Source organism: Nipponia nippon, unplaced genomic scaffold (genome assembly GCF_047370975.1).
Source record: "Nipponia nippon isolate SJK-2023a ecotype South Korea unplaced genomic scaffold, ASM4737097v1 scaffold_6, whole genome shotgun sequence".
Taxonomy (NCBI): domain Eukaryota; kingdom Metazoa; phylum Chordata; class Aves; order Pelecaniformes; family Threskiornithidae; genus Nipponia; species Nipponia nippon.
Window position 1 is genome coordinate 64304318 of NW_028262380.1, and position 20721 is coordinate 64325038.

Sequence of the window (20721 nt, forward strand, 5' to 3'; positions counted from 1 at the left end):
TTAACTCAGACAAATACAAGAAACCCGAATTCATTTAGTACTCCTGCCATCCCCATAGGCAGTTTGCAGGAGGTTAGGAAGGTATGTAAGAACTAAGAAAACATACTTTAACTCCTCTGCCAGCATGAAGAGGCTGAACTTTGTGGACACCAAGTATTCCACATCAGTTAGTGTTCTTCTAGGCTTGACTCACTCTGAAGTTTCAAAAATTCCTTCTTTAATTGCTAATTGTTGGGTTTTGGGTTTTGTACAACATGAAAAAAAGTGAGCTAATAAAGAGTAACTGTGTGATGTTCAGTCCCGTTACCTACTGCTGGTTTTGGCATCCACCAGTGTGGGTACCATGGAAATAACAAAATATGCTGTTCCGCATGTCAGAATACTTTCTGGATGTCTTAGCTGGACATCAGTTACTCTCTCCAGTTCTTTCCTGTGCTACGGTAAAAGTAATTGCACTTAAATGCAAACCCCAGACCTTCAGTATGGGCGACTGACGGCTTGTTACCCACTTCCCATAACATCCTGGAGCGTATGCAAGGCAGCTTTCCTCCCTACAACTGAGATGTGAATTATCTTTCTTTTGTTGGAGGACAAGTACACATTGAAGGTTACCCTGAAGGATGCTTCAATCTGAATGCTACCTTAGCTTGTGGTTACTTGTTCATGTAATTGTAATTTATGTGTGAATGAAGTTTTTGGGCCAAAAGCAAAAGCTGACCAGCTCCACTTTGGGCTTTTTTTAGAAAAAGCAAACCAGAACAACTCTGTTCTCCTTGTTGAATATTTTTAAACCAGTAGGAACTGTGTGCTCAGTGAAGGGCACATTTTGACTTACTGGTTTTTTGTTGGGTTTTTTTTCCCACTTTATAGCATACATAATTGGAAAAGGACACTTCCAAGCATAGATAGTTTTTTGGTCTTTAGTTTCTGTTCGTGACTGCCTTAGAACTATTCATTGTCTTGCTATATACAGAAATTGAATTGTCTCGCTTCAGGCCCAATACTATTCAACAAATGGTGGTCTCAAGAGAGAGCTTCCATCACAGATGACATACCTGAACATTATTGTGATGCTGTCTATGATGGCTGGCTCTGCAGTTTGAAAGGGAGATGCAAAATAAGTTATGCAGAGTAGCTGTCTTTCCAGTGGTAGTGATGATATCCTCAGATCAGAGTTGAAGTTAATTCTGTCAAAAAAACTCCCATGTTCTTCTGAGGTTAAGTACAAATGCAGGTTTCCTGCAGTTCATCTGACATATTTCACCTTTCATGTCAGGATCTTTTATAATACACAAAATTTATTGTTGCTAAAGCAGACAGTGATAATGCAATCGGTAATACATTATAGAAACGGTCTTTGTTTATGTAGGAAAACCTAAGTAATAATTTGGTTTAGTAGGAACAAGATCCTGAGTTATATTTATAGATCTTTTGCCCTCCATGTGTAAAGGTAATGTTTATACGCCATTGCAACTGATACAGGAACTACTTATTTTTTTATAGATAATTAGGCATGAATCAAAGAAGATGGAGATGTTTTGAATCAGAAGTTTTGTGACGGAAAATCCTATCTGTATTATTTCTATGTTTTCTGTGCTTAAGGTCTGAAAAATCATTTACAGTATTTTATTTTAAATAATATTTTTGAGCATTGTTGTAAAATATGTCAGCATTGTATTTCCATGAGAGTATCAAAGGTGAAATTGAGCATTTTATTCTTAAGAAAGGAGTAGGTTAATTGTCCATGCATTTAAATGACTTATAAATTGCGTAGGTTGTAACGGAAGACCCTCAAATGTTTTTATGAATCTCAACCAAGTCACATCTCTCTCTTTCATGCAGGTATTTTTGGCCAGAAGCTGGAAGATACTGTCCGATACGAAAAGCGATATGGGAACCGCCTGGCTCCTATGTTGGTGGAACAGTGCGTGGATTTTATCCGACAGCGGGGGCTAAAGGAAGAAGGCCTTTTTCGACTGCCTGGGCAGGCTAATCTTGTCAAGGAGTTACAGGATGCATTTGACTGTGGAGAGAAGCCTTCTTTTGACAGGTAAAATCCTCCAGCTGTCCCCCACTCCCTGAAGCCTAGACAGGACGATCTGCTATACTGGCTGACCCACGGTGCAGTAAAACACGTGGCAGCAACACATAGAATGACATGTTTTTGTAGGTTTTTCTGTATGTTTCCTATTATCACTCTAAAATGTCTTCTTTTTTTTTTCTGACTTTGATGTCTGATTTCAAAGCGTTTCTGGAGAATTTCCATTTGTGAAAAGCTGGTTAGGAAGAGTATTGCTAATGGTTTGGCTTAATCAAAAATATCTGGATTGCCTTGATCTTAGTATCATTTGAAATACAGTGGTGATGCTGGCATTTAGTCAGTTCTACAAAGGAAGAATTTCTCTTATCACCAATTTCAATATGTTCTGTTACCTATAAAACTGACTGGAAGGGAAGTCTAGTTTTATGTATTCCTTTATAATTTTGAGCCTTTGGTCTTAAACTAAAAGTCGCTGTGACCATAATAGCAAACCTATGTTGTTTTGAGGGTTCAGGTTCAATTTGCATTCCAATATTTATACAGTTTTCCAAAGAGAATTTTCTGGGCCAAGGAAGAACCCAGTCCTGTTCACACAGCTGTGTATGACTTCAGTCTTTGGTAAGATTAATTTTTTGTGCAAGTTCAGCTCTCCTATAAGAGTTGGTAGCAGTAGTCCACATATTCAGAGTGTGCAATCAGAGAAGCAGAACCAGTGGATTATGAATGCCACATAGCCTTTTTAACTCTGATCAGCATTGATACGATGGTAATGAAATTCCAGTTCAAGAGACTGTTAAACAGTGGATGTCCTCAATGTGTGCCCTAAGTGACATCCGTAACACACCTCCAAAATGGAATTAGGCTACTTCACTCCAATTGAGGGTCTGATGTGAATTTGGAGGAAGAGGCAGGTTACATGTATTTCGTGGGACCTTTGAATGATAGCAATGCAAGTAACAGGAAGGAAAGCATAGCTTGATCTTTCAGTGCAAAGCCGTGCCATGATATGAACCTGATTGCTGGAAATCATTTACCTTCCTCCCTATTCCTATTCCTATGAAGTGAGCAAATTTGTTATGCGTGAAGGTATGTGTATCACAGATGCACAGAAGGCACACATCTGTAATGCTGTTTTATCTCCAACAGTTTCCACAGTCCTGACCCTCACTTTAAGAAATGTCAAGAATTTATAATGCTCTGGAAAAGAAAAGTGAATTGTCTTCCCATGAGGTTTATTAGTTTCTCATCGGAAGATGAGAGTTAGGATAATTGACCCGAAAATAGCTTTAAGGAGCCAGAGGACTGTGGGAAGTGATAGTGTTAGGTGATAAATGTTTGTAGCATACTCACTGTTCAAATACCGTGTGACTTATTTAAAAATGGTAAAGAAGCATCCATTGGGTATGTTTTCGTTACTTGGACATTAAGATAAATATTACTGGTCATGTCTCTGGCACAGCCTCTACCAGAGATACAAGTAGGCGAATGGCAGAAACAAAAGGTTATTTTTTCCGTGCCTGTAAGCCAAATAATTGTGGAGGAAATGCTTAAGAAAACAAGCCGCCCCCAAACTCCGGGAAGATGATGTACTGAACACCCCACTAAGAGGTACAGCTTGAAAGAGGTGCACAAGTTCTATCTATTCAAAACAAATGAGACCAGGGCTCAACTACATACATTTTTTTTTTTTTTGCAAGGTTATCTAGCAACATCTGTAGCACACACTAATGAGCCCCAGGAACAGGCATGCTAGCTGAGCTTTAGCAGATGAAATGGAGAAGAGATTTTACATGCTACTGCTGTGAAGAAGGCACATAATCTCTACTATAGCAATTAGAAACATCAGCAGGAGTTGCCTATAAATTGCTGGTCCTGCAGTTCTGCTTCTGAAGCTGAGAATTTATAGAACATTGACCTTGTATGTCTGCATGTCTCATTGTGAAGGGTACTTTTTCAGTTTACTTTTTCACATTTGAGTGTGGAGAGGTGTGATTTAGGTGTAGCAATTGTCCGGAAGTCAGCCAGACATAAATTCTGTTCTGATCTCTGTCATTGTTTCCATTGGGCATCTACTTTTTTCCTCCAACCTTTTGTTCCATTTGTAAACTTTTGAGGTGAAGTTCATTTCACAGTGTTAATAGAGTGCCTATGTGTTTACCTTGTTTTAGGGTAACTTTTCTTTTCATTGTGCTGAACGGCAGCATGGTCTCCAGGTTTGATGCAACCTCTTTGACAAGTTGAGCTCTTGGAAAGTGGCCAGAATATGAAAAGTTGCTGTAGAGAAAAGAAAAAAAATATATATGCTAGCAGTCCATGCTTACTGTCTCTCATGAACCTCCAGATCCACTGTGTTTAATCTGTAATTATAGGTTATTATTAGTCAAAAGTCCGGTAGTGCAAAATCTACCTAGGTTCTGTTTATTAATTTACATTTTGCCCATTCTCATACATCAATAATAATAAAGATTTTTGCAGTTAGAGCTGAGCTGATGGTTTTGTTGATGGGGAAAAAAACACAATGGAACCCAGGTCAGACGTCCGTAGCGGTGCCGGGTCACCGGCTCTGTCTGGGAGAATGACTATGTGCTGTCATCAGTGTTGGAACTAATACAAAGAGCTGATGTTTGAGGAGTTTGCCATTTTTCATGCTGACATTTTTTCTGTATATAAGTACACATAAGTCAAACAAAGACTTTAGAACAAATGAAGATGCTTTGAAATATGTGTGTAGGCTTGTCTATATGTTTGTGTAAGAAATTATTATTAAATAATCCTTCTTCCTTTTATGCTTTCTTAGCTAATTCAGTAAAATATGTAACTTGTAGAATTAAAAGCAAAAACAAAGGTAAGATTGTACAGCGATGATTAGCACTCCTTTAAAATGTCATCTCTGTTTTAAGATGGTTGCACCATCTTAAAACTCCTTACAGGCATTGGGAGATGGAGTTCAAAGGCACAGATCTGCTCTTTTGCCCAGAGTTCAGCTGCTGTCCACGGTTCTGTGGAGACCCTGCCCTTCTCCCCTCTTGTGTTCTTATCCACACCCCTTTGGCAAAGGACCACAGAACAAATGTGGCACATTTGAAAGAAGAAGTAAAACAGCTTTGCTCAAAAGAAAATGCAGCCATGTTTTGAAACATAAAACGTTTGACAAATTAGCAGCTGGATGTTCTGATACTGAAATCAGTTATAAAAACACAGAGTGAATCCAGGACAAGTCAGACAGTGGCAAAAACTAGGGGACTTGGGGGTACTGGTAGACAAAAAGCTGGACATGAGGCAGCAATGTGCTCTCGCAGCCCAGAAAGCCAACCGTATCCTAGGCTGCATCAAAAGCAGCGTGGCCAGCAGGTCGAGGGAGGTGATTCTGCCCCTCTACTCTGCTCCGGTGAGACCCCACCTGCAGTACTGCGTCCGGCTCTGGGGCCCTCAGCACAGGAAGGACATGGACCTGTTGGAGAGGGTCCAGAGGAGGGCCACAAAAATGATCAGAGGGATGGAGCACCTCTCCTATGAGGAACAGCTGAGAGAGTTGGGGTTGTTCAGCCTGGAGAAGGCTGCGGGGAGACTTTATCTCGGCCTTTCAATACTTAAAGGGGGCTTATAAGAAAGATGGGGACAGACTTTTTAGCAGCGCCAGTAGTGATAGGACAAGGGGTAATGGTTTTAAACTAAAAGAGGGGAGATGCAGACTAGATATAAGGAAGAAATTTTTTACGATGAGGGTAGTGAAACACTGGAAGGGGTTGCCCAGAGAGGTGGTAGATGCCCCATCCTTGGAAACATTCAAGGCCAGGCTGGATGGGGCTCTGAGCAACCTGCTCTAGTTGTAGATGTCCCTGCCCATTGCAGGGGGGATGGACTAGGTGACCTTTAAAGGTCCCTTCCATCCCAAAGCATTCTATGATTCTATGAAAAACCTTCATGTATTAATTTGATCTTGATCTTATAGTTGAATAAGATGTTGCTGAAGAATCATGAGCTATGTGTATGAGAACGGAACCAGTATTTGAAATTTCTCAAACTCACAGAATGAGAAAATCCAGTATCTGATCTGAAACATCCAACACCCAAGCCCCCCCAGTATGAAAACTGGAACATCAGCATTTCTCGCAGTCTTGGAAAAGGGAGGTACAGCTGCTACAACTGAAAACTGCTGAGGCCTTTTATGTGAAGAAAAAAAAACCAACTTGAAAATTGTATGTCAGTTTAAAAACAAAAATCAATAAATACCTCACTCCCTCTGTATGTATCTGCACATATTGTGAAATCTGCTTTAAGGAACTAACAGTGCACTTAGGCACTCACGCTTGCTACTATTTGAAATATCCTTGGTATTTCCAGTACAGCTCCACCTCTGTGTAAAATTGTCCCCTCTGAGGAATCCATTTTGCTTGCCCTTGGGGTATTTGCTTCTCTCTGCTTGTGTGACTTATATTTTAAATTTAAAGTCCCTCAGCCCTCAGCTCCTTTACAAATCATACATTTGTAATGATACAAAGTGGATTATGACTATTTGTTCCATAAAAATAGCATCGCGGATATGGCACCACATAAGGAAAATAACGTAAGGGCTTGTTCTACAGTTTTTACCTAGAAGGGGTACAAAATTGGATTTCTCTTTTTGTATTACCTCTTTGCATCTACTGTTCATCACAATTACTACCAGATGACATGAGATTTCAAGATTGCTCAGGGAGAAAAAAATATTTGAAATGTCACTGAAACAAATATTAATACTTATGTGATTGATCGATGTATGTGGCTTAGATTTTCATAACTACCATCACTGATGTATATAGTCCAGTAGTTCAGAAGAGTTTAAAGTTACATAGCTTACCAGCCTGCATTTATGTGTATGCACAAGAGAGAAGGAAAGCACATAAATGCATATTTAGCAAAACAAAATTCCTATTACATTCTCTCATGGGTATGAATTCCTCTAAAGAAGAATGCAGCACATTATACGGCAAAATATTACTTACTGCTCTAGTCACCATTGCAATCAGCTGAGAAAAGGGTATGTAAGTGGCAGTATGTGATAGCTGGCAAAAGCTAACTATTATTTACTGGAGCCAAATAATTCAGAATGTAGAACTGGTATGTTCCTGTGCATTTGATCACTGGGATTGTTGAAGCAAAATAAGAAAATGACGAGAAAGGCACTGATGTAATACCCTCAAGGTGAGAAGGACCACATGCACAATTCTTATTCTCCTCCAGAGACAAAGAATGTTTTAAAATTTTGGTGAATGCAGGAAATGGGCCCTGTCTCAGTGGGGCTGCAGTCTGCACTGGCACTGCACAGACTGCAACTAGACATTGACTTGGAAATCACTGGTTATGAAAATTGTTGTTTTATTTTCCAAATACAAGCCTGTACATAAGAATTTCTTTGTTTAGAAGCAGATAGTTCCCCACAAAGAAGGGGCTTTATTTCCTTCCTAGTGGGAAAGTGCAGTAATCCCTAAAGAAAACATTTTTATGTGAAATGAAGTCTTTACTAGAAAGCTGGTTCCTGCCAAACACAAATGGCCTTAGGCCTGTGAAAATTCCTGTTCGTTTCTGCCTGTTCCAGGCTTCCTTCCCTGATCCTCGCAATCTGCTCATCAGTAATGCCTCTGGAGCCACTTCTGCATCCGTTCTAATTCCAGCTCTCTTTCTAACCAGCTAGCAGAAATAACCTCTGCGTATGACACAACTTAAAGACGTAGTCTAGCAATTAAATACATGTTAGGAGACACATTTCTAGCGTGATGCAAGGGTCATTACATCAGTTTAATTGGTGTCCTGCTGTAGGAGAGTGTGGGTTTAGTTATTGGCAGTGAATGAATATTTGTAGTTGCTTCAAGAGAATTTCAGTTTCAGAAATGGAGTTGGTGTGTCAGCTGTGATTTAAAAAAAAAGTGTGTTATTTCACGTGCCAATGACAAACGACTTCTTAGATGGCCACGGTCACCTTTAAGAAAGGAGGACATTTTGTTACTATGTGGAAGATCTGAGAGTGTGTTTTTTAAAGCATCCTTACTTAGGGTTGAAAGATTTGTGGCTTTCTCTTCCAGTAAACAAGAACAGGTAGTTTATTTGTGGTGTTTTCCACGTTTTATATATACTTTCAATCCCTGCAAAAACTTGCAGAAACTTAACAGCCTTTCTGAACAACTTATCAAATGATAAAATAATATAGCAGCATATTCACTGGCCCTGGTTGATTTTTTCCTGATGGGAACCCATCTGTTTCTTAGTCTTCTGCCCACCTTATCTGAAAGCACTTGCGTCTTTCTTTAAGGATCTATATTTTTCTAAGTAATTTTTAACATCCTTCCATAGAGTTTGTGTTTTCATTTGTCTGTCCTCAATTGCTGTCTTCATTGCTGCTTTTGAAGTATCACTCTCTACCCTGAATAAATTGGCTGCTGTTATAAATACTGAAGTGGATGTCTAACTTGGAAATAGAGTCTGTCAATCTTCAGTGTTCCTGGTGGTGCTTACTCCCCTGAGTGGGTCCCTGGAAGGTAGCATGAGCTGTAAAAATCATGAGCACAAGGACAAAGGAGCAGAATATGTGTTTGGTTTTTTCTCTGTCTAAACATAAAAATAAGAATTGAGATCAGTGTTGACTTAAAGTAGAGCCAGGCTCTTGAAGCAGCAAGGAGAAGAGAACAGACAGTGCAGGGATTCAAATGGTGAATGCTTTCATGTGTGTTTCACAAGTGTTAGGCAAAATTTCAGCTCGTGCTTAGATTAGACATGGTAGTGCCTGTGCTACATATGCGTTATATAGGAAAATGATATAGAGAATAATGCTTTGAGAATACCTACACAAGGGAACAAAAATCACATAGGGCATTCAACCAGTTATGTTATGCATTTGACCCGACCTTTGCATTTCTAGATCAAAGCCTGACTCCCAGAATCAGTCAAACCACTCCCGATTCACTGTAACGTTACTGAACACAGGCTTTGCCCTCCTAGTCTCTGGATACTGGCTTCTCAGCAGCAACAGTGCTCTGATTCTCTCTGTATGTAGTTATGCACATTTGCAACATTCTCTTGACGTTGCTTACTCAGTGTTTCATCGCTGGTTTATCATGGGCGCTAGCATCTCACTTACACTGTCTGCAGACTGGCAGCAAAGGGACACACTGGGCAGCCAGTTAGGAACTCATCCTCCCATGTCAGGCAAACATCTATGCTGGTCTGAGAGCTGCTGCACAGACCTGAATGCAGCTAGGCAGGGACACAGTCAGCAAATGTTGTGGTGGGTACAGGATATGTTGGTAAGGAAGGCTCTCCGTTTCCAGGACTGTGATCGGTGACACATCTGAAATGATGGAGCTGTAATTCTAGTACTGGGAGGTACTGATACACAAACTGTTTGAACTGTACTGTTCTCCTTTGTTTTATTACCAGAACTCCTAATTGAATTATAGCCTCACAGCTTGTTGTTCCCTACTGTTTGTTCTTTATGCAAACTGTTTATGTGTCATCATGATCTAGAGCTATTTTTGGCACAGCATTAATCTTTTTGTAATGTGACCTTGCCCCGTTAATATTTCCTCTGAGAGTTTATGAGGCGCTTGTTGGCTTTGTGCTCTGTAGCGCTGACTCCAGCTCTCTGAACACACTGTCTGCCTGTCCAAGTGTGAGGGTTCCGCGTGGATTTCTGGTGACCTGCTGGGCTTCAGTAATTTTTGTTTATGGTGGAAAGGGTGAAAAACTCCAGGCGGTGTAATCAGTCTGACAGCCACTTCCACAGTGTCTGTGGTATCACAATGGAAAGTGCTGTCAAAACAGCAATGCCGTGAGGGATATTAATGACAAAGTTCAGATGAATGGGTCTTTGACTATGCGTAGTCCGATGACTAAGGAGTGGCTGTGCTGCATTTGCGTTTGTAATGCCTTTGCATGGACAGTAGTGGAGTGGGGGATGCTCCTTTGGAAACATATCAACAGTAAAGCAGTATTAATGCTTTAGTGAGGTAAGTAATCTTTCTCAGTCCTTCCAGCACGACACACCGAAAGAGACTGTTTCTCAGCTTGCTGATGCTTTTTGTGTTGCATTCAGTTTTCTGCTTCGTGCTTTGTCATTCCCATTTCAAGCTTGTAATTATTCATTGTGCACTTGGAGAAAGTTTGCCTCAATTAATGAGGGCTGTTCCAATTTAGATAACAAGAGGATTTTCTGCTGGAATTGACATACTCAATTTTAATACTTGTTAATGAATACTTTTAATCATGTTAATTATCAATGTGTAATCATGGAACACTTTGATATTACACTGTCAGATAGCAAAAGAAATACCAAGATAGGTATAATCATCAAGTTTCTGTAGCTGTAATGGTCCTAGAATATAGGCAAGGCCAGGTTTGAAGGGAGACATACTGCCTTGTCTTGAACTGATCAGTTGTAGCTGGAAAACGTCCAGGAGGAAAACGTCCTCTACAGGCCTTGGAAAGATCCATGCCTTACAAACTACACAAATGCCCTCAAGGCAGATATATAAATGCTGTTGGTTTACTTAGACTGTGGATAGAACACTGCAGACCAGAAAGGGAAATAAATGCTCCTGATCCTCAGGAGAGCTTGCAGTTCAGCACTCCTTTGAAACTCACAGCTGTCCTCCGTGGCTGAAATGAGCTGAATGATATTTGTGGATTGAAACACCGAAAATATAGCTGGATTAAAACTGGAGTCTACCGTTTTTAAGTTTTCCTCTGTATTTTAAAACAAAAGGTGAAAAAAATAATACTAGACTGCAAGGTCTAAACAGGTCTCAGATGGTATGAAACACTCTTTTAGTTACATTATTATAAAAATATTGACATATTTTAATACCGATATTTACATTGAAAGAAGAAAATTTCTAACTTTTGTCTACGTGTTGCTAAATAGAATTAAAAAATGTAATTCTTAAAGAGCTTTGCAGGCAGTATGTGACTGTATGTATCTATGTTTGTTTATGCTACCAAAATCTGTATGGTAATTTCTATATAGATAGATTAAGTCCTAAGCAGTGTCCCCAGTTAAGGGGAAAGAAAGGTAACAAAACAAATTTTCCAAAATCTTATTTTGCAATCCCACCATCTTGTGGCAGTCTGCAGTATTGCCTTAGCATTCGGTCAGCAGAAGCAAATTTTAAAAAAAAAATAAAAAAATAAAAAAATTGCAAATGTGTCCCCGTCTACTGATTTGCACCTGGGTTTCTAACCCCAGCTCAGAAAGCACCTTTCTGTAGACTTGTATACGACATGTACTTCAGGAGGCTAGTTTGAGAACACAAGACTTCTTATTGTTTCCTTGCTCCTCAGCATCCTGCCTTCCCATTTCTCTCTCAGTTTTTCCCTGGTAGAGCCACAGTTTTTAGCGCTCAACTAATCCTTCGCAGTGATAGTCTACCAGTACTTCACACTGAAAGGAGAAAGTTTATAATTTGCATCAGTTTTCAGGGCTTTTGTCCCCTTCTTCAGCTTTTTTATCCTCCATCTGCTGTGCCCTCAAGGAGCAAGTATTCCACTTCACACCAAGGGACTGGTGTAAAATTATTCTTATGTACTACACGAAGCATGATCCTGGCAGTACAAAGAAGGGAAGATGATATTGCTTAATGCCCTCACTGGGAGACCTGTGTGCCAACTTTTAACTGTTCTTCAGTAATTTCTCTCACTCAGCCTGTTTGAATCTTGTATTTTGGAAAGGCCTCTCTGGTTTTATGCAAATAGTCTCTGGAAAGATGTGGTTTAGTTCTTCAGCAAGGCCTGGGGAGTTTCCTTGTTTAAATAATAAAAATAGTAATAATAAAATCTTCAGAAAGACCATCAGTGCTGAGTAATCAGAGTTAAATTCTCTGCAGATTGATGGCCTGTGCTGCCTTTCATGCTGCAATGTAGGGCACTATCCTAAGGCTGCCAGTTCACGTCTGCTCTCTGTGGCTGCTGCTCTCCTTCAGAGTCTGAGTAGCAAAAGTCTTTCCCTCTGTATTTGCTTTTTTGCTTCCTGATGCATCAACAGCTTAGGAAGCTGAAGATCTCCCTGTAAAATTTGGTTCTTGGATACGGCTGAATAGTGGCAACTGCCTGAGCAAGCATGCCACGGTTGTGCTCTAAAAACTAGTGCCAATGGCGGCAAGACATGTAAGCAACTACCTGAGAGATTATTGGGGTCTGGGGTTTAAGCCCTTGGGTTGTGCGGTCTGTAAAGAGTTTTGTTAGCCAGGATGTCAAGAAGAGCTTCAGTTCACTTAGTTTGCATCTGGATTGGGAATAGGTAGAAGGCAAAGGTTAGAGGCCAAATCTGAGCTAGCATTTGAAATCTCCTAAAATAGTGCAACTATGTTTAGTTTCATGTATAGTACTGTTCCTTATATATGTTATATATGCATCCAAGGAGCGGGGTGGGGTAAACACAGGATTCCCATTTTGGATCTAAGCCAGTCCACAAGGAGAGGGTTGCAATCAAAGGATTAGAATGTAAACCTTCCTTAAAAATGCAGATTTGCATTAGTGCTTTGTTTATATTGTTTCTCTAGAAAACGCTTTTTGGAATTTTGGCTGGAAATTATTCATGATTGAAATAGAAATGTTTTCTGGGAATTTATGTTGAGGAGGGTTGTGGTGGTTAACATTTAAATATATACAGTGCTTTATTATTTCTCTTTTTCTGTTTTGACTTAGATTGCTCACACCATACCACGTTAATCTAACGTTGCTCCCATCATTCTTGTTAAGATTTAACTTAGTAAAAGCCATTATTGTTTTAACAGATCATTCCAAAATAATGATTAACATACCTCTAGCAAAGCTTAAGTGTGTCAAATGCCAATGGTTCCTTTGAGAGACTGAGTTTAGAAAATGTTCCAAGTGTGAAGCCTTCAAAGAAAAAGAAAATACACAATAATGCACATTTTAGAAATGTCTGTACATTTTCTTTTTCTTATGAATGAAATTAGCATAATTTAGTATCTGTTTTTTTGATGTTTCAGAAGTCAGAGGGAAATATATCAGCTTGCAGTACAACTCTATCTGAACCAGGGAAAGCATGTAGTAAGGATTTTAATAAATGCCTGAGTAGCTAAACCCAGGGATGAAGTCAGAAGTAATGCAAGAGAGATTTCTTCATGCTGACTTGTAGCTTTTATCTATTTCTATTTATTTCTTTTCAGGGAAGAACTCCTAAGTTACCACAATGTAACTTTACACACCACAGAAACATTTAAGCAAGTTTTATTGCGTACTTTGAACTTGTCATTTTGATCTTTCTCCCCATCTTCTTACTTTTAGTACACCTGATAAACAGCCTAGGCTCCTACTAGCTGTATCCAAAGACACCTTGAGTTTCTGCAAATATAATCATGAGAAAGCATATGTCATACCAGCTCTTCGACTGTCAGCCCTATAATGTTACCTGTTGTGCTAGCACACAGACATTTTCTAAGTTGGGTGACTTGCAATGCCTTAGCTTACTCAGTACAGGATAGAGCTAAAACTCATTTCCCATGGATTTGCGGTTCTGTGTCTAAAGTATATCCAGTTTTTGGTGTAATGGTACAGCTAAAAGGCACAGTAGTCATTTTCTGGGAGCATAGGAAAAAGATGCATGCCAGGGAAAGAACTGTAATTCAGATGGGGAAGTTTCAACTACGCACCTGTGGTATATATGGTCTCCTTTAAAATTTGCTTACTTAATACTGAAACCAGAGGAGATGGTTATACAGTGGAACTGAGACATGCTGGGCATGTCTTGGGAGCTGGGGCCATCTCTGGTAGGAGAATAATCCCCACCATGTAAATATAATGCCTGGTTTCTGGCTCAGGTGAAAATGAAAAGCACCAGTTAAGATGGATTTTGCATGCGAGATGCCTGTCAGTGAGCGCCAGGATCTTCTCAATACCTCTGCCTGCAAATAGGACCTTACGTGTAATTATTTATAGTAATAAATCAGCAGAGTTGACAGACTCCTGCTTGCAGGTATCCTAAGTTTTTTATAGGACAACCCTCAAAAAAAACCCAGATTACAGGTATGATCTATAAATGTATAATCTATAAACTGCTGATGAGTAACATCTGGGGTGACAATGGAAATGTTAAATGACAGTTTTTAGCCTGTCAATCTCACAGTATTATCCTGATTCACAGTAACAACTTCTTATTCCAACCCAACAGCAATACAGATGTGCACACGGTGGCATCACTGCTTAAGCTGTACCTAAGGGAACTCCCAGAACCAGTCATACCATACGCAAAATACGAAGATTTTCTTTCCTGTGCCAAAATGCTCAGCAAGGAGGAAGAAACGGTGAGTTGCCAACTTGAGTAAGACAAAATGAAAGGCTGGCATGTTATAACCTGTTCTGATTTTGAAGAGGAGGGAAGCTGGTGATTACCTATCCTAATTTAAGATGTGCGTCTATTAATTGAGGCTGTTTTTATATGAAAATTGTTGCCACCTAGGTCATTTGGAAGTCTAAATAAAGGCACATACCGTAACCTTAGCTGTATTTATTGCATGCCACTGAATCCAGTTCAAGTAAACATCGTTGTGGTCAGTAGCTTCCATGTTGCATGAAAAGAGACTTGCATTTTCATGGATTATCATTCTGAACTGTAAAAGGAAGGGTCCTAGTAGTTGCTGTCCAACTCTTGCTATTAAATCAGGGGTCAGGATGCCAACTTTTACTGACTTTTGATTGAAGGCCAATGAACTCTATTCATTGCCTATCATTGAATCAGAAGGCCTCAAAAAGATGGAAGCCGGCCACCTTCCAGACTCTTTAAAAACAGCATAACACAGATGAGTAAAATAAGGGTCCTGACTCATCATACGTGCCCTGCAGTGGCATAGGCCCACTATATATTAGCCTGAAGACATAAGAAACTAAGTGCTTTTTTTACATCGTTCTGCATGCTTATGTGTAATGAGGTCAACCCTGACATTTTCTTTTCAAAGTAAATACAAATAGGCTCATTCTGTTGATTTCGGTCTACTCCCCTAACTTTCTAAGGTGATTATTTCTGTTTAATTCCTTTTTGACATTTCAAATCCTGCTAGAACTGGAACCCCTCCTTCCTAATTAATTAAGATGAGTAGCAGCCCCTCCTTTCTAACTGAGACCATCTCCTTTCTGAGCCTTCAGTTGATGACTACCAACAGCAGAGGTGGTAGTTGTTCCCATCTGATGGAATGGGGGGGTGGAGGGGAAGATCTGTGGCAAACTGTCTTCTATGGTCATAATCTCTTACACCCACTGAAATCAGACTGGTTTCTTCACTGTTCTTTACAGCTTGCTACAAGGTGCAAATTTTTGTCAGCTGCTTGCAAAAGGTGGGAGTGAGCTGTTCAGCTGGTTTAATTTGAGCTGCTCTTTGCACAAGTTATGGCAGAGGATCCTCAGAACTAAAGTTGCAGCAATTTGCTTGTGCGGGTTGCGTATGTCTCTAACCATTGATAGCTCCAGTGTAAAGCCACCTGACAGCTCCGCAGTTAGTCATCACACAGTTTATACTTGCAGCGATGTTAATTTTCAGATTAAATTTTTAGTCATTTTATATTGGCTTATTCCAGAGTGTATTTATGTAGTTCCTCTGCAACTATGCCCTGAAGCACTTTATTAAATTCATTTTGAAAGCAAGATTCAAATTACAGTGGTCTGTTGGTGCTGGCAGTTTGTGAAAAATCAATACTATAGGTGATGAGCCACTTTGGTCCTCTTTATGGTGGTTTAGCAGTCCAGCTAGAAGGCTGGCTGACTAGATTTTCAGTTGGTCTTTCTCCATGCAGAAGTTAAAAGTGCAGTCGCTGTTAAGGGAGAGAGCTGTGCATCTTGTTACCTTTCTTAGCCCACAACCAGCAAACTTGTGCGCTATCATGGTCCACCCATCTTGATTTCCATTTGTTTTCATAACGTATTGTAATCAAACCCCACTGATGCTCGCAAAGTACCAAACCCCCATACTGAAAGAGAGTCTAAAGGCACTCGTTGGGAAAGAGTGTGGCCAGGGTCTGTTTCCACAGGGCACAGAAATTAGTGTGTGATATCTGCTTGTCCCATTCCCGGGGTGGGCACAAACTGAAATAACTCTTTATTGGGAAGAATCTAGTATGGACCAGAACTGGGTAAAATACCCAAATAGTTTCTCATATGAAAATGCGAACTAGTTCAAACCAGAACTATTCCTGGAAGCCTCAGCCTGAGGAAGAGAGCTGCTGGTCAAAAAAAAGAGTGAAAGAGAAGGGAAAGACAGGATGAAACCGAGTTATTTATTTACTTCTTTATTTTTATCCAGAGCTAATCCTTGTTAGCCAAGTATAGCTTTCCCCATCCAAAATGGGTTCTACAAGCTGTTCCTGATGGCAACCTGTATACAGCTTTTAAAGCTGCAATTTCAGTGATGTGTTTATTGTCTTGTAATTCGAATTGCTGACATTTTCTTGAATCTCTGGTAAAATACTAAGAAACTGTGCCTCCCCACTCTTTTTTTTTTTTTTTTCTTAAACTACTTAAAGGGCCTGAAAGAACTGGTGAAGCAAGTGAAGAGCCTGCCAGCTGTCAATTATAATCTGCTGAAATATATCTGTAGGTAAGTAAATTCGCTTGCAAGAATATCACAATGATATTTATAACTGTGAACTGACAGAGAAACCTGTCTGTGTATGTGCCCTGAAGGAAAAGCATTATTCACAGTCAGAGGATTGGTGAACTTCAGTGCATGCACCAAAAATATAGGTTTACTGCATGACTAATTACTAATTTGCTCTGTCAAGGTGCACAGTTATGACTTTCCTTTCATAAGGAGGCTGCACTCAGCAAGAAACGCAAGAAAATAGAAGTGAATATATGCTGTCCTCTTTGTAGGACCCTGGTTTTCCCATTTCTAACTGCAGTTATTGGCCTTGGCTGTGCACTCCTGAAGCATGGTATCCTTGAAAACTGTGTATGTCTTGTAGCATATAGAATAGTTTCGTGGATACAGCTAAGATCTTAAAAAACATGTCTTACACAGTTGCAATTTGTCAACTTATTTTTTTTTTTTTAATTTGTTCCCAGTATAAAAAAAAAAAAAATTAAAAGAATATAAACTTTTTTTTTAATTGACAGTTTGCATTTTGAGGATATTTTATGAGCCAAGTAGTTGATTAATTATGCTGGAGAAAGTTACCATCTTCAATGGAGTTGTAGTCAGTCCAGATTGAGATTTAAATTTCGTTATCAATGTATCATTTTGAAGAAAATATGAAGAAGCTGAGGAGAATATCCTTGAGCTTTCAAGGTGCTCCATGAGGATTTGGAATGGAATTCTTGAACTATGTTAAGAAACGGTCACACGCTTTGACTTTTTTTTTTTTCTAAATTTCCTTTTTACATGTTCCTTAAAGGCCTCTTTCTTCCCCACAGATTCCTTGATGAAGTCCAGTCTTATTCGGGTGTAAACAAAATGAGTGTGCAAAATCTGGCTACTGTTTTTGGCCCCAACATCCTTCGCCCCAAAGTAGAAGATCCTCTGACTATCATGGAGGGTGAGCTTACTGTACATAACTTGTAACAGAAAGAAGGAATGTCTTTAGGTTTATTAACAGTACATACCAGTCCATGTAGTATGTGCAGTAAGTTCCATGTATCTATTTTATAGACACAGAATTCTTCAACCTGAATGAACTTCTGGGTTAAATCTTGCAGGTTACTATAAAAGTGACTGAGATGTGCAGCATTGCAAACAGACTTTGCATGAGATTGTGCTGCCCTGGCAACTTCACTAAAAATGTACTTTTTCTCTCGAAACTTGCTGCAAATATGGCATGTTCTTATTCAGCATGTGTGGTTGGAGTGCAGTTAATATTTTACCTGCTGTTCTTAAGGATGAGAAAAAGTTAGTACAGATTCATACTGCAGTGACCCATGTAGAATCCCCCACAAGGCAGTGGTATATTACATGCCTTCTTGCACAACAGTGATCAAATTGTCAGCTGCACTCTGTTATATACAGCAATGTCCAGCTGTAGCTTTTTGCTGTGATTAAGACAAAAATATGGCCATGACAATGTCCTCTTATAATTTCCTCCTAGGCTTAATCTTTGTGACTTTAATTCTCCATAAAGTACGTGATGCCTTTTCTCCCTCCAATCACTTTTTCCTTAATATGTAGGATTTACTTGACTTTCTCAGAAATTAGGGCTGTACACAGATCCTACACTGAAAATTTTACCAAAAGTCGAAAATGCAGTGTTCATAGTTTATTTGAGAGCATGTGGATTTATTATTTTTCTGTGAGTTTGATGCTTTTTCTCTTCCCCAGATACAACAATTCCCCATATACTTTGTTCATTTACTTGCTTTTCTGAAGTCTTATGTTTCCTCCTTCTTCCTTTTAATTCTTAACACAGTGACTATGTTGTTGTGAACAGAAACGTGGCGTTTCCAAGTCATGTATGAAAGCAGTGAATACCCAGGGTTAGCTGTCTGAATAGTAGCTCAGACAAGCCAGAAAACCTTGTAACATGGAAAGGGTTTTTAATCGTCATCTTCACTTTAATGTCTGGATTCTCATTGTCACAGAGAATGGTTTGATCATGCATTTGACTCAAAAGGGTTTACAAGAGCAGGTGTCCAATTTACGTGCATGTTTATTATGACTGTGCGTGAGTATCATCAAACCTGTACGGCTTCAAATACCCTTAAATCTGCATTTGTGGCTTCCCCCTGGTTTCTGTACATGTCTCAAATGCGTTGTGACTATCTGATATGGGGGTGCAGAGATAAGCTTCGCCGTGTCGTTGAAATCCTAGTTTACACATCTTACATCATCTTCCCATGGTATTTTGAGAGAGAAACACAAGAGTCTTCCCTGCTTTGTTTCCTTCCTCCTCAACTGTCTTGTCATGTTTCTTGCAGGAGTTAGGGTTTTTTTGTGTGTGTGTGTGCATGCGCGCATGCTGCTTATCACTTCGCTTTCAACCTGTCTGTCTGTACCTACAGAACTGCCAGACTGACTGGAATAGTAGCTTCTCTTAGCCTGAAACTTCTGTAGAGCTTAGCAGGCTGGTAGATAACTGCTGTGAATGTTTCTCTTGGTCAGGCAGAAGACTGTCCCTTTTTTCCCATGCTTTTGCATTAAATAGTACAAAAAGTACTTTGAATTGTTCAATAGATTGCAATTGGAGAGAGATGTCACAGAGGTGATTTATACCACTGAAGTCAATGAGAACGCTGATGACATTTACTGATTGGATACAATATATCTTCAGCTCACCTGGAGCAGGGGAGATGAATGGAGATTTGGGATGGGGAGAGAAGAGTTAGCTATTCCTAAATAAAATACTATCTTCTAGGTTTATATTTTTCTAGACCTGGCTGCTGCCTAAAGTTTGTGGGTTGGGGTTTTTTTTGAAAGTTTGACCAAGAAAGTTTTCATTGGTTTGTTTTTGGTTTTTTTTTTAAACCAGGTGGAAAGGGAAAATAATATGTTTTTCCACTTCTTGAAAGCAACTCTCCAGCCTGCTTATCAACAGCCCTAGCACTAAAATGATGGTGGCTGCTGTAGGAAATGGCATGGATACTACACTCATTGAAGGGAAATACATACATTTTTTAACTAATGAGAAACAGGTTCGATTAAACAGATTTATGACTTCTCTTTAAGCATAACTTTAAGATTTGACTTGAGACAATGCTGATTTGCAATTGGGCTATGCATAGCTAATGTATAGGAACTTTTAACAAAGACTGCTCATGGTCACCCTTCTTCATTGCTCTTTGCTTTTTGGAAAATAGAGAGTGCTTTTCTTGCACAATCATTCAAAGTCAAACATGCAGCTATGGGTAATCATACCTGTAAAATGGGGATGAGGAGTTCTTTGGTTCAAGAGAGGAGATTTTCCAGAATTCCAATCATGGGGCAATTTTTTCCTGTCAAACGCAGTGGCAGAAGTTGCTTGAGTACAGTGCAATGTTTGTAGTAAAATTCTGCGCATAACAGCGAATGTTCTCAGGAGGAATACAGCTAAATATGCCATGGGAGTAACTAAGTGAATTTTCCTGCTGCATAGTTCTAATGTATGATTTTGCCTTAGCAAACAAGCAAACAAGAACACTAAAAAAAATGTTGTCAAGTACCCACATTGAATTGGCTCTTAGTAGTTGTATTTTAAAAGGGTGGGGTATAAAGATCCAGAATATTAAGGAGGAGTTGATATGAAACGATATTGCACAGTGGGAAACCGCTGATTAGAAGAGCACAGCATGCCTCTGAAAGCTCTCTAGGAGCTTAAAAATGGGGTGGTTATTATAACTCCCTTGACCTTGTTCCTGAAATACTCTTAATAATCCTTAATGAGGGTCTGCTTAACGAAATAGAGTTGCATATCTTTATTACCCCAAGTCCAGTTATAAATGCTAGTGTGTAAATTACAGTGCAGTCAAGTGGTGTGCACACCAAGGGGTTGTTCTCTAAGAGGAAGGGTAGCCATTTATTACACCAAGTAGCAAGCTGTGGTCCTGCATTAATTCTGAACTGTGCTATAACGTGGCATAGGTTCCTGGTTGCATATAGTCTCACCACGGAGTGGTTAAAGGCATTTGCATTAAATTAATTCTGTCATATTACTGCCCTGTTTTGCTCCAAAAGACTAAAACATCTGTCTAAAATCTAAATCCCTTGCCTGCCCGTTTTCTGTTAATCTACTAAA

At 39.5% G+C, this 20721-nt stretch overlaps 1 protein-coding gene across 9 annotated transcripts in view; it reads left to right on the forward strand.

The window, feature by feature from the left end:
- ARHGAP24 (Rho GTPase activating protein 24) overlaps nt 1-20721 on the forward strand; it is a 261312-nt gene that overhangs the window by 231175 nt on the left and 9416 nt on the right. For all 9 annotated transcript variants that reach the window (XR_015699608.1, XM_087736084.1, XM_009473142.2 and 6 more), the window contains 4 exons: nt 1843-2050; nt 14205-14337; nt 16546-16619; nt 17435-17556. Coding sequence is in view for 8 of the 9 variants with exons in the window: in XM_087736084.1 (XP_087592210.1) it covers nt 1843-2050; nt 14205-14337; nt 16546-16619; nt 17435-17556 (537 nt within the window). In the remaining variant the exon portion in view is untranslated. The remainder of the gene's footprint in view (nt 1-1842; nt 2051-14204; nt 14338-16545; nt 16620-17434; nt 17557-20721) is intronic.